This window comes from Carassius carassius, chromosome 25 (genome assembly GCF_963082965.1).
Source record: "Carassius carassius chromosome 25, fCarCar2.1, whole genome shotgun sequence".
In the NCBI taxonomy this organism is placed as follows: Eukaryota; Metazoa; Chordata; class Actinopteri; order Cypriniformes; family Cyprinidae; genus Carassius; species Carassius carassius.
In genome coordinates this window covers 16,055,769-16,068,121 of record NC_081779.1, presented here as the reverse complement: position 1 = coordinate 16,068,121, position 12,353 = coordinate 16,055,769, and the positions used below count along the sequence as shown (strand labels likewise).

Here is a 12,353-nt window from a genome sequence, read left to right as displayed (position 1 = left end):
AGATAATTTTATGGGAAATCATTTCCCTCTCTCTAATCCTATAAATGTTCTGTATTAACTACAGTACATGATTACATGAAGAATTTGGTTCCAAAACAACAACATTGTTGTGTATTTTCATCAGTTTAAAAATTCTAAATAACTTTCATATTGAAGCAATGGATTTATTGCATTGAAAAAGAGTATGGGTTTATTGCATTTTGGGAAAATATATATATATATACAATTGTATAATAAATCTTTGAAAATCAAAACCTGGATTTGATTTTTTAAATGTTATTATAATCTAAAGATGCTATATATGAAAGTTTGAAACAGAAAATAGTGGTTTTCATCTTGCCACTTTCATGGCAAAGAAAACACATTTTTACTCAAATTAGTCCAAATGGATTTATTGCATTTTGGAACCAAACTCTTTATAAGATAATGATCTAATTATAATTTAACTATAGTTTATTATTTGCATTTAGCATTGTTGTGCCTACTGTTCTTGATCCATCAGGAAAGAACTGCAATTCAATGTCAGGTTATGATCCACTGTCAAACAGTTTTCTGCTGGAACAAAATGCCAACACAAAATGTACAAAATGAAACCAAAACCCAAAGAAGCGATATTAGAAAGTATATGAATATAGTAGATTTGTTCTCAGTAGTCCGCAGAAAGACTTACTAATTTATTTCTTTATTCTGCTGCAAATGAAAAAGACATTGAAAGTATATATTTATTCAATTTGAAAGGTTACTTCCTGTTGAACCGCCTATGATGATTGGCCATTGTCAATTTGAAGTTTAATTAATCACTGGGCCATCTGTCTGCCTGGGTTTGCATCACTGAGCAGTGTTTTAATTCAAAGATGTTAAACCGTGATACACAGCAAATGCTAAAAAAGGTTCATTAAGGCAAAGTAATTAAAGAAGTAAATGGCGAATTGGGTCGTGCTCCGCTAATAAAATGCAAGCCTCCCGTGGCTGCCGCAGGTCCTAAACTTTCCCCCCGCAGAAAGCCAGAGGAGTCTTTCACTATTTCTTTATTTGCCTGAGCGAGGGATTCATATGAAATCAATCGGCAACTGTGTGCAACAATAGCCGCGTGCTCATTAGAGTAGCACAGACGCACTCCTGGTCATTTGTCTTCTTTTCACGAGGAAGCCTGGAGGTGATTTAAATTCCCCTTCCTGTGCAGATATGCCTGCTCAGCCCCTCTATATGTGTGTGTGTGTGTTTAAGAGCACCATTTGCAATGGAAGTGAATGGGACCGATCCGAAAGAAATAGCAAATAGTACAGTCACAAGATAAAAACAGTATGTTTACATTGTTTTGCAACCTTGTAAGCATGTAAATGTTGTAAAAACTGAGTGAAGTGACTTTTGTTTTATATATACAGTACAGACCAAAAGTTTGGACACACCTTTTCATTCAAAGAATTTTCTTTATTTTCATGACTATGAAAATTGTAGAGTCACACTCTACAATATATATATATATACAGTACAGACCAAAAGTTTGGAAACATTACTATTTTTAATGTTTTTGAAAAAAGTTTCTTCTGCTCATCAAGCCTGCATTTATTTGATCAAAAATACAGAAATAAAATGTAATATTGTGATATATTATTACAATTTAAAATAATTGTTTTTAAATGTACTATACTTTAAATTATCATTTATTTCTGTGATGAAAAGCTGAAATTTTAGGATCATTATCACATGATCCTTTAGAAATCATTCTAATATGATGATTCATTATCAAAGTTGCAAACAGTTCTGCTGATTAATATTTTTTCAGAACATGTGATACTTTTTTAGGATACTTTGATGAATAAAAGGAAATAAAAAGAAGCTATGTTTTTAAAATATAAATATTTTGTAATAACAATATACACTACTGGTCAGTAATTTGGGGTCAGTAATTTTTTTTTTCTTTTTTTTTAAATAAAATCAATACTTTTATTCAGCAAGGATGTGTTAAATTGATAAAAAGTGATAGTAAAGAAAATATATTATTAGAATATATATTATTAGATTTTTTTTTTTTTATTTGAATAAATGCAGTTCTTTTTAACCTTTTATTCATCAAATATATTAGACAGCAGAACTGTTTCCAACACTCATAATAAATCAGAATATTAGAATGATTTCTAAATGATCATGTGATAGACTGGATGTTACATGTGACACTGAAGGCTGAAGTAATGATACTGAAAATTCAGCTTTGCATCACAGGAATAAATTATTTTTAATAAGTATATTCAAATAGAAAACTATTAGTTTAAGTTGTAATAATATTTCACAATATTACTGTTTTTTCTGTATTTTTGATCAAATAAATGCAGGCTTGATGAGCAGAAGAATCTTCTTTCAAAAACATTAAAAATAGTAATGTTTCCAAACGTTTGGTCTGTACTGTGTATATATATATATATATATATATATATATATATATATATATATATAAATGTTTCATATATTTTACAAAAAGTCAAACAAAAAGTCGCAGTTTAAACTGTAATGTTGCAGAAACAGCAATTTAAATAACAGCAGTTGTGTGTGTGTGTGTGTGTGTGTGTGTGTGTAGGTTTACATGTATTTTATAGTTAAAAATATATTTAAAATAATATATAAATATAAAATAATAATACACTGTAAATCATTCCCATTTACATCATTGCAAGTTCCTCAATATATATTTTTTCTTGCTTTATTTGTTTCTTTTTATTATTTATTTTATTGATTGATGAGTCAAAATTACTTCTTGTGGCAAACTATGCCACTAATACATATTTTGAACTCGGTAATAGGAAGAAAAAATGCTTTACTTAATCTAGATTAATATATATATATATATATATATATATATATATATATATATATATATATATATATATATATATATATATATATATATATATATATATATATATATATATATATATATATATATATATATATATATATTAGCTATTATGCTTAAAACCCAAATGCTTCATACAGTCTTATGCAAGACTACTTCATGTTAGCTGTCTGGCTCATTTAACAGCTCTTTATGGACAAAATAATAAAACACAAGGGTTCTAATTAAATATTCTGCTAACAAGTGAAAGGCAGCTGTTATTGCAAGGTATAATGGGATATGGGCAAATGTTTGGGAATCTTTCCATAGCAGGATATTTTTTCACCCTTTACCCACTCTCTCTCTCTCTTCGGAGGAGGATCGTGTAATGGAGGCAGCTTTGAGTTGACAGTCTGTCGCCGAGGGCAAGCCATTTTCTAATTGCTCTGTCACAATAAATATATGGATAAGAAACATGAAGAAATGGCGCATGCTGAGGGAAAAGCAGTATGCATGAGCTTGTGAATCGACTGCTGCTACAGTCTCATGTTGGATGAACTGATGAAGTGTCTGTTTAAGGCAAATTAACACGTTTTTATTTTATTTTTTCTTACGTAACAGAACGTTTATTGTCAATATGATTCACTTTAATCATACACAACTATTCCCATGCAACTGGCATTTAACAGAGCAGTGTTTTGTGTTCATATATATATATATATATATATATATATAATGTCAGGGTTGTTATGGTAACCACAGGTGAAAGTTGACTCATTCCCCTTTGCTCTCTTTGGACTTGAGAAGTTTATTTGGTTGCTTGATCAGAAACAGTGTGAAATGTGTTGTGTGGATATGAGCAGAAAGCATCATTGTTGGCCTTTTGATCTTCAGTCAGACTCTAAATGGCATATAAACCTTTTGAACATCAATATGAGCTAGTTTTTGGTGTTTCTGCCATAATATTTCCTTAATAAATGAGCCTAATAAAGAAGAAATCATAAGTGCATTTGACCTTTTTGCATTCTCTCAGTGATATGCAGTACTAATGACCAGAAAACTACACTAATGTGATGGCATTAGCCATTATATGCTGTGTTATAGTCGTTCGGTGTTGACAGAAGGTGTACATTTGTATTCGGCATGAGTCTCTTTGCTCATTAGCACTGAGCCGCATCCTAATCCAGTCCTTTAATTAGCATTTGAAGTCTGTGATGGGCCTGAGTTTGAAAAGGGCTTCCATGTCACACAGCATCACGGTGACACCAAGAATAACCCTGCCTCCACAAAAGTCTCAGTGTTCCCACTCGTTCACCTGGCAGAAAAAAAAATCAAAATATGGCGCCTGTCCCTGTCTTTTTCTATTGCCTCATCCTGCGTGCTCGCTGATAAGACCGCCGCATCCCCTGTCCCGTAATGGAGACGAGGATGGGGAATGGGGAATGGGCCTGTTGACCTCCCCGGCTCTTATCGGCTTTATCTGATTTACATTGCCAAATCTGAATCTTCTATATTGATTACAACATAATTAGTTAATTATGGCCAGGAAGGAGAGGAGAGCATGGACTGCAGGGTGAAGGGCACCTGGGTCCTCCAAAGATACACCTTATGAATGTTAAATAAGAACTTAATGCACTGTGTGTTTCTTACAATAGTCTTTTGAATGGAGATATAGTTAATGTGTTTTGACAGCTATCATTTCATCATGTTAATTCATTGCAGTTAACTATTCAAAAAGTAATAAAAAGATGCATTTGTTTTTGCCCCCTAGTTGTGCTGCTTATTTTTATAGACTGTTTCATTATTTGATGAAAATAACTTTCTTCATATGAAATAAAACTTATATACCATTATATAAGGTATTTATATATGTACCTTGGCCTTTTTTTATGTGTCCTTGCTAAATAAAAGTACTCATGTATCATGTAATTAAACAATATTATACAATAGCCCCAAATACTTCTGAGGATGTTGCATTTTGTTTTGAGTAGCAATATCCAGTACAGCTCTTTGTACGGCTGCTGAATAGCGTAATAATAGAAGCAAGATGGAGGTCTTTTACAGTTTATGTAAAATCGGATACCTGGAGATGGTTGTTGAGCAGACCTATAACTAAGGACAGAATCTCAGTGTCTTTCTTGACACCTTGATTCTGGAATAAAAATCTTATAGAGATTTATTGGCAGGATAGGCTGAAACTCATTTCAGCAGGACCAATCGAGCAGCGTGTTTTATGATGGCCGTACAAGGCCGTGTGAGAGGTTATGTGCCAATGTGTTTTGAATCTATTAAGCATCTGTTACCTGACAGCAAATGGCTCTGTCAGTATCTATCATACCTGCCTGGTTAGGGCCATACTGGCCTCTTGGCAGGGTATATAACCAGACTGCATGTGTGTGAGTGTGCAGCTGCATTTTAATGTATTCTCACTGCTAATATGCTGACTGTTTTCCTCATAGGTGTGATGAGTGTCGGCTCTGTTACCACTTCGGCTGTCTGGACCCTCCCCTGAAGAAGTCACCCAAACAAACTGGCTATGGATGGATCTGTCAGGAATGTGACACCTCTTCATCAAAGGTGAGAGTCAACAAAATCCCCCCTTCCCCCCTTCCCCCCTACCCTCTCCAGTCGTATTCTTATATTTTCCCAGCATTCCAGCTGCATTGTAGTACATGGATGGTGCCAAAAATGTTTGGGTAAAGTTTGTTTCAGTTTATCATAGTCTCCTACCTAGACATCATTTTGTGGCACTTATATGGGTTATTATATGGGTACTTCCAATAAATTCTGAAATGTAGAAAGCAAAATTATAGTCCTTATTTTGGTATTTGGTTTTCGCCTATGCCTAATGTTTTGTTTTTTGTATTTTTTTTTGAGGTGTCCTTGTTACAGTGCAATTATACAAACAAATACTGAGTAATATATTAATAAACAATGTACTTATTTTAGGGTTACTTTCTTGGTGTTATGCAGAATTTACTGTTATACTAGAGTATAGTACTGTTATTTTCTATAGTAATTGCATGTAAAATGTCTAACAAGAACACTGTGAAATGAAGTTCTCTCTAGCATTTCTTGATAGAAAGAGAAAAAATATTTACTGCACATCCTAAAAATACTCTAACAGGGCTTATCTACGTCTTGGCTTTGTTATTTACAAATAAAAGCTAAGCGGATGTTGTTTGAAGATGCAAAAGCATGTGATAGCAGTAATAGTGAAAGTCGGACACTGTTTTAAATCCTAAAAACCTTCCTCACACATCAGCAGCTGCTGTTTCCTGTTCCTAAAAGCCACAGTTTAGCTGTGCAGTTCACTTAGACACTTAGTTTTTGGAAATTGACAAGTGCATTCACGTTTCCCCAAACATTTAATTTCTATTTCTCATTGAATTACATTGCAATCAAAGGCAATTTGTGTCTTCTTGGAAACCTAATTAAGTTAATAAATGCATCTGCTTCTCAATTCATCTTTAAATGGACAGTCCTGCTAGTGGCATGGAAAATGGGGTTAATTGATGCTAACTGAAGAGAAAGTAAAAGATGTGAAAAATGATGGTGGTCTTACTGCATGGTGGAATGAGTAATATTAAATTATTGCTCAGGATTAAAATGAAAAGGTTAAAGCAGAGAGCATGATAAAAGAATGAGAAATCCAGGCACTGCCAAAAACTCTATACTATATATGCACACGAATCTTAGCCCTGGAGATGCTTAGAGGAATGGTGCTTCTATGCTAATAATGGTTATGTGAATAACATTTTACATCTTCTAACCATCTTGGCTGTGATTTAAAGGGGTCATATGATGCAATTTAAAGTTTTCCTTTCTATTTGGAGTGTTATAGGGCATAGATCAGATCCCTGAAGTTGCAAAGACTAAAGTCTCAAACCCAAAGAGATATTCATTATAAAAGTTAAGACTTGTCCACACCCTCCTAAAATGCCTCGTTTAAACACGTCCCCACATGTCTATGTCATGATGTGGGAAGACTTGCATAACACCACCCAAATGTTCACAAAATAAAGAAAGAAAATGTTCGCAAAGAAAGAAGGCTTAATTTTGATTCTCGCTGTAGTATTGCGCAGACGCTGCCATGTTGTGGAGATGCTGTGTGTTTCGTTGTGAAAGCGAAAATACTTTGTTAGGCCTTCCAAAAGATGACAGGACTAGAAATCAGTGGTTAAGTTGTATTTACAACACTGTTCCAGAACAGTTAAAATCAAATATTCAGATGTCTGCTGCGCATTTTACAGAGGACTGTTTGTAGCCTACGATGCGTCTGTGCACAAATGCTGTTTGTATAAAGTAGGGCAATTCCAACTTTGAAAGGACAGTCTGGCACTTCTGACTCAAAGGCTGTAAGTACGTTTTCATATTTAAAGAATTTGCCACTGATGATTCAAACACTAGTTTTGAGCAGTGTAGAGTAGCGCTTGTTTGTTGTTCCTCCGATCACAAATGCAGACATGGTTTTGTTTATGTGGCGCAATATGCAATGTGGAAAAAGACAGCATAAGTCATTATAATCAGTAATTATGTCCCCACTGGATGCAACAAATGCCTCGCTTGTTTTTTTTTGTCTCATCGCACCAGGACACAGCATCACTGTATGGTAAGGGGCATAACATCTCCATCACACGCTTGAGGTATTTGGCCAATCACAAAACACTGGACAATCAGCGTACACCTCGCTTTACAGAACGATGAGCTTTGTAAAAATCAATGCGTTTCAGAAAAGCGGTGCATAGATGAGCAACAATAATGTACAGTATGTGGAAAATAATGTGTTTTTGAACCTTAAACCGCATAAACGCATTTAATTACACCAAATACACAAAATGTTCTTTTTAGCAACATCATATGACCCCTTTAATTTTATACCTCAATAAAATACCGTATGACAACAATTGTCTTGTTTGTTTCTATGCTTTTTGAAAGTTTATTATTTTTTTTATGTAGGATTTTGTTATTAACATATTATCTAAAATATCTATAAGAGATTAATGTACATTGTGCTAGTGTTGTCTCTGTACATGGTATTACCAGGATTCCATTTCCAAAAACATGTTCATAGAATATTTACAAAAATACAGTATTACCATGGTAAACGTACAAAAGCATAGCATTACTGTAAAATCATATGCAAAAACCTGGTATTATCATAGTAAATACACAAAAACACAGTATTACTACAATACCATATCCACACACGACATTACAATTTTAAATGTACAAAATAGTATTACTATGGTAAATGTACAAAAACATGATTTTACTATGATACCATGTGGAAAAACATTGCATTGCCATGGTAAATATACAAAAGACATGGTGATGCTGATAAACCGTAATAAATGTGCAAAAAAAAAAAAAAAAAAACTGATAATATGATAGTACTTGGGATTTTCAGTCTGTGTTTGATAAAATTTGGTTAATAAAGTTAGTTCACAGATATTTCTTTTATTTGTTCAAAATTTTAAGATACAGTAAAGTGAAATAAAAGAGCTCCCAGTCTGCTCACAGGAGTCCTTTGTTTCAAATACATGTAAAAGTGCCTAATGTCTCGCTCATAAAATCGACTGATAAAGAATTATGTTCTGGCAGCAGATCCCCTTTGTGTGTACTGTATCTCTTGTAAATAGGGCTATTATAAGTCCAAGGCGTTAAAGAAAAGCTGCAGATCAGTAACCTGCTGCTACAGAATGAGAGCTGTGCAGTTCAGAACAAAAGCGATGGAAGTAAGACGAGTAGCGACGGAGAAAAGAGCTTTAGACAGTGGGAGGTGCACCAGGGCCACGGGGATTAAACAAGTCTTTGCCTTTAGAATGTGTTCAGTGACAGCCTGCTGTGAGACCAGTCGCTCCCCGGGGACTCGCAGAGACCAGACACAATCCTGTTTTAATCACGGGCACACACACACAAACACCGGGCCACACACCTCTCTTTCTCTCTCTCTCTCTCCGACACACACACGCTGTGTGTGATTTTAGTAGGACCTGCTGTCTTATCTCACCCCCACTTCCTGGTTTCTATTGTCCTTCTTGGATTTTCTTTTCTCATTCTAATGCTGTCATTTTATATCCTTTCTTCAATTAAATGGTAAAGGAACGATGACAGAACAAGGAACGGGAAAATCGCTTCTTCATTTTTTCTATTTTTTGCTCAGCTCTAGAAGTTGGCTTGAAGGATACGTTAACACCGCAAATGCCTAATTCTGATTTTCTGCTCAAAATGATTTTTCACATGACCTTTTATATATGATCAGACACTCATTTTATATAATATTTAATATGATGTGATCTGGATTCTGGGACTTATATCTGTGCATTGTTTTTTTTTTTATTGTCAATGTTTAAAGAAAATGTAAGAAAGACTGAGACAGTGTAAACAGATACATATATACTTTACACCAGTGTTATTTTAGTATCATTAATGTACGGTTTCAAATGTTTTTATTAATATTTTGGATTAGTTTTTATTTATTTTAGTTTTTATTAATATTGTTTTTGGTTTTTATTTGTATTATTTCTATATTTTATTAATTAAATTTCAGTTATAATTTTAGTTATTGTATGGTTTTATTGTATTGTATATCTATTTCCCTCCTCTCCATTTTTTGTAGCTCAGAGTTCGCTTTTTCTTGTTTTTTATGTATTTGTATTAGTTGTGTAAGTGTTGTCACCATAGTAGCAATTCCATCTGACATTCCATCTCTCATTACTGCAGCCAAAAGGGTCTGCTTGTGTTTGGCGCCACTGAGTCACTTGATTGCATGAAAACAAAAAATAGCAGAGCAGGAAAAGGAGAGGAGGAGCAATGTGTGCATAAGATTTGTGAAAAGAGCGGCATATATAAACACACAAACATTTCTACTTTTTGCTGAAGCGGGAGCAATGTACTAAGCATAGAAGAGAGAAACTTAACCTAAAGTATCAATCTCATCTGGCTGGCTGTACCAATACCAATGTTGGTATTGATACTATCGATATTAGGATTAATCCGCCAACCCCTTACCGTAGGCATAAAACAAATATCTGCAAAAATTGAACTGGCTTGAATGGCTTTACTGCAGAGCAATTACTGTATGCAAAAAAACTGAAACTGAAAAAGACTCTGAATGAGGAGTCGATTCCCCTTGATGAGTCCCCTTGATTCTCGATACCCAACGCCTCGGAATCTATTTTTTTTTGGAATTGATTCCCAGCCCTATCTGCATGACGATGACGGCCATGGTGAGTGCGTCTTCTGCCTGGGTAAACCCCACGCTGAGGCGGTGCTCACCGAGACCTCATGCTGCTTTTGTGAGAGCATGAGTCTCGCCTCTCTGGGCTATGATCAATAGGCTGGCAGAGCCTACACTTCTGTGGGCCAAGCCGCTTCAGCACTGCACACCATGGCCATATTGCAAGTGTTCCAGGCAAAGCTTCTCCATTCCCTGGATGAGTCTAGCCTTAATGAACCTGCTTTACTCGACCTCCGCAGCGCCACGGACTTGGCCCTGTGCGCCACGAAAGCCACGGCCAAGGCCAAGGCCATCGGACGATCTATGGCCAACCTGGTTGTGCTGGAGTGCCACTTCTGGCTCAACCTGACTTTCTTGCTGGACCTGAAAGACGCTTACTTTCACATTCAGATAGCCACCCATTACAGATGATTCTTGAGATTTGCGTTCAAGGGTATGGCTTACCAATATACAGTCCTTCCCTTTGGGCTGTCTCTAGCTCCCCGCACTTTCACGAAGTGCATGAACGAGGTGCTTTCCCCACTTAGAGTGCTTAGGAATCAGGGTCGATTTTTCCAAGAGCTCACTGCTCCCCAGCCAACTTATTACGACTTCGGTCCCTAACGCTCAAAACCGCTTTGTTACTTGCTCTAGCATTGGTCAAGCGTGTTGGCGATTTGCAGGCCCTCTCGGTGAGCCCTGTACTGTGTTATTGAAAAAAGGCTTCAGTATCGAGGAAAAAAGGAGCTTTTCCCCCATACGCAGTACTCGTTCCGTATCTCAGGGAACCGAGGTTATGTTATGGGTGGTTAAATTTGCTGCCCGGCACCGACCAATCTATCAATCCCGGGGAGATACCGACGCGCGGAGGGTGGCATTCAAGAGGGCTCCTTGAGCTGAAGGGATCCCCTGAATTTGGTGAGATATTCGCCGGCGGGTTCACGAGATAGTGACACCAGTCAACACTTTCACTTTAGTAGCGAGGTCTCTTTTTCAGGTAGCATTCAAACGTTGTCTTATTCGACCGTAAGTCCCCTGTGAAGCGGACATAACATGAAATTCCGACATAATTCCAGTTCCAAGGGAAAGTTCATGTTACATTCAAAGGGCATTAAATTGTGCAAGGCATAAATTTATATTGTATTTATTTACAGAGGTATATTATGTAACACTTTACACTTCTCTAGTAAGTTTAGTCTGTGTGTGAAGACAAAGGAGCACAAATCCGTGAATGAATGTTTCGAAGTGAAATAAACTTCAACAGAATAAAATTGAATGGAATTGAATTTAATTAAAATTTGATAAACTTCTAATTTTGACGTTAGTCTCATTTTGGATAATAAAGTTTATTGTTAAAGTTATAGTTCGTATATCAGGAAGGAGGAAGTGGGAACCGGCGAACATTTAAACATAAAACTTTAATAAATAAACACAAAACGAAAGTAAAAGCAGCAGCCCCTCATGGACGACTGCCGCATAAAACAACAACATAAAATCCAGGCCTGGTTCTCTCTCTTCCAACACTTTCATCACTCCTCCTTTTATCCTTCCAGAGCTTCTCAATAGAACTGGAGACTGGTGAGTGGCGCATGTGTCGCTCATTATCATTTACTCCACCCGTCCCACTCGTCACAGTAGTGTTTAATTACCCACCATATTCCGACCTAAAATTAACATCTGCACTGGACAAAATATTTAGCACTGCATTTTATGTTTAACTTATATATTAAATATATGTATACATCCTAAAATATGAAATAAATATCATAGAAAGCTTTTTTTTTTCTTTGCCATACATGACGACACATTGTTACAACACTAATTTTATGTTTAAAAACTAATTATAAGTATACTGTTTGTGTTTCTTGAAAATTATTGCTTCAATTAATGTTTTGCAAGATAGAACCTTATAATTCCAGTCGTGGTATTGAAGGTGGAGAGAGAACTGTACATGCACTCCCCCCACCCACAATTCCTGCCGGCCCGGGACTCGAACTCACAACCTTTCGATTGGGAGTCCGACTCTCTAACCATTAGGCCACGACTACCCCCAAAGAGCACTCTAGAGATGAGCTCTGCGTTTAAGTACTTTAAGTTCTATAATCTGCCGCTGTGTACCTCTTTGCCTGCGGTAGGGTCGAATGTTTTTAAAATGCCATCTTAAAATCCAGCCAGCTTCATCTGTAATTCTCTTCCTTGGAAGGATTATGAGGGGTCGACATTAAAGGGGAACGGTGCTTTGGTTTTGCCGCAGCGAAATGAAGAAATAGCGGTTCAGAAGTGTGGAACTGAAGAGGCGAT

At 36.0% G+C, this 12,353-nt stretch overlaps 1 protein-coding gene across 1 annotated transcript in view; it reads left to right on the top strand.

The window, feature by feature from the left end:
- LOC132104295 (PHD finger protein 14) overlaps window positions 1-12,353 on the top strand; it is an 80,889-nt gene that overhangs the window by 53,070 nt on the left and 15,466 nt on the right. Inside the window, exon 17 of the mRNA XM_059509666.1 lies at window positions 5,290-5,407. Coding sequence (XP_059365649.1) covers window positions 5,290-5,407 — 118 coding nt within the window. The remainder of the gene's footprint in view (window positions 1-5,289; window positions 5,408-12,353) is intronic.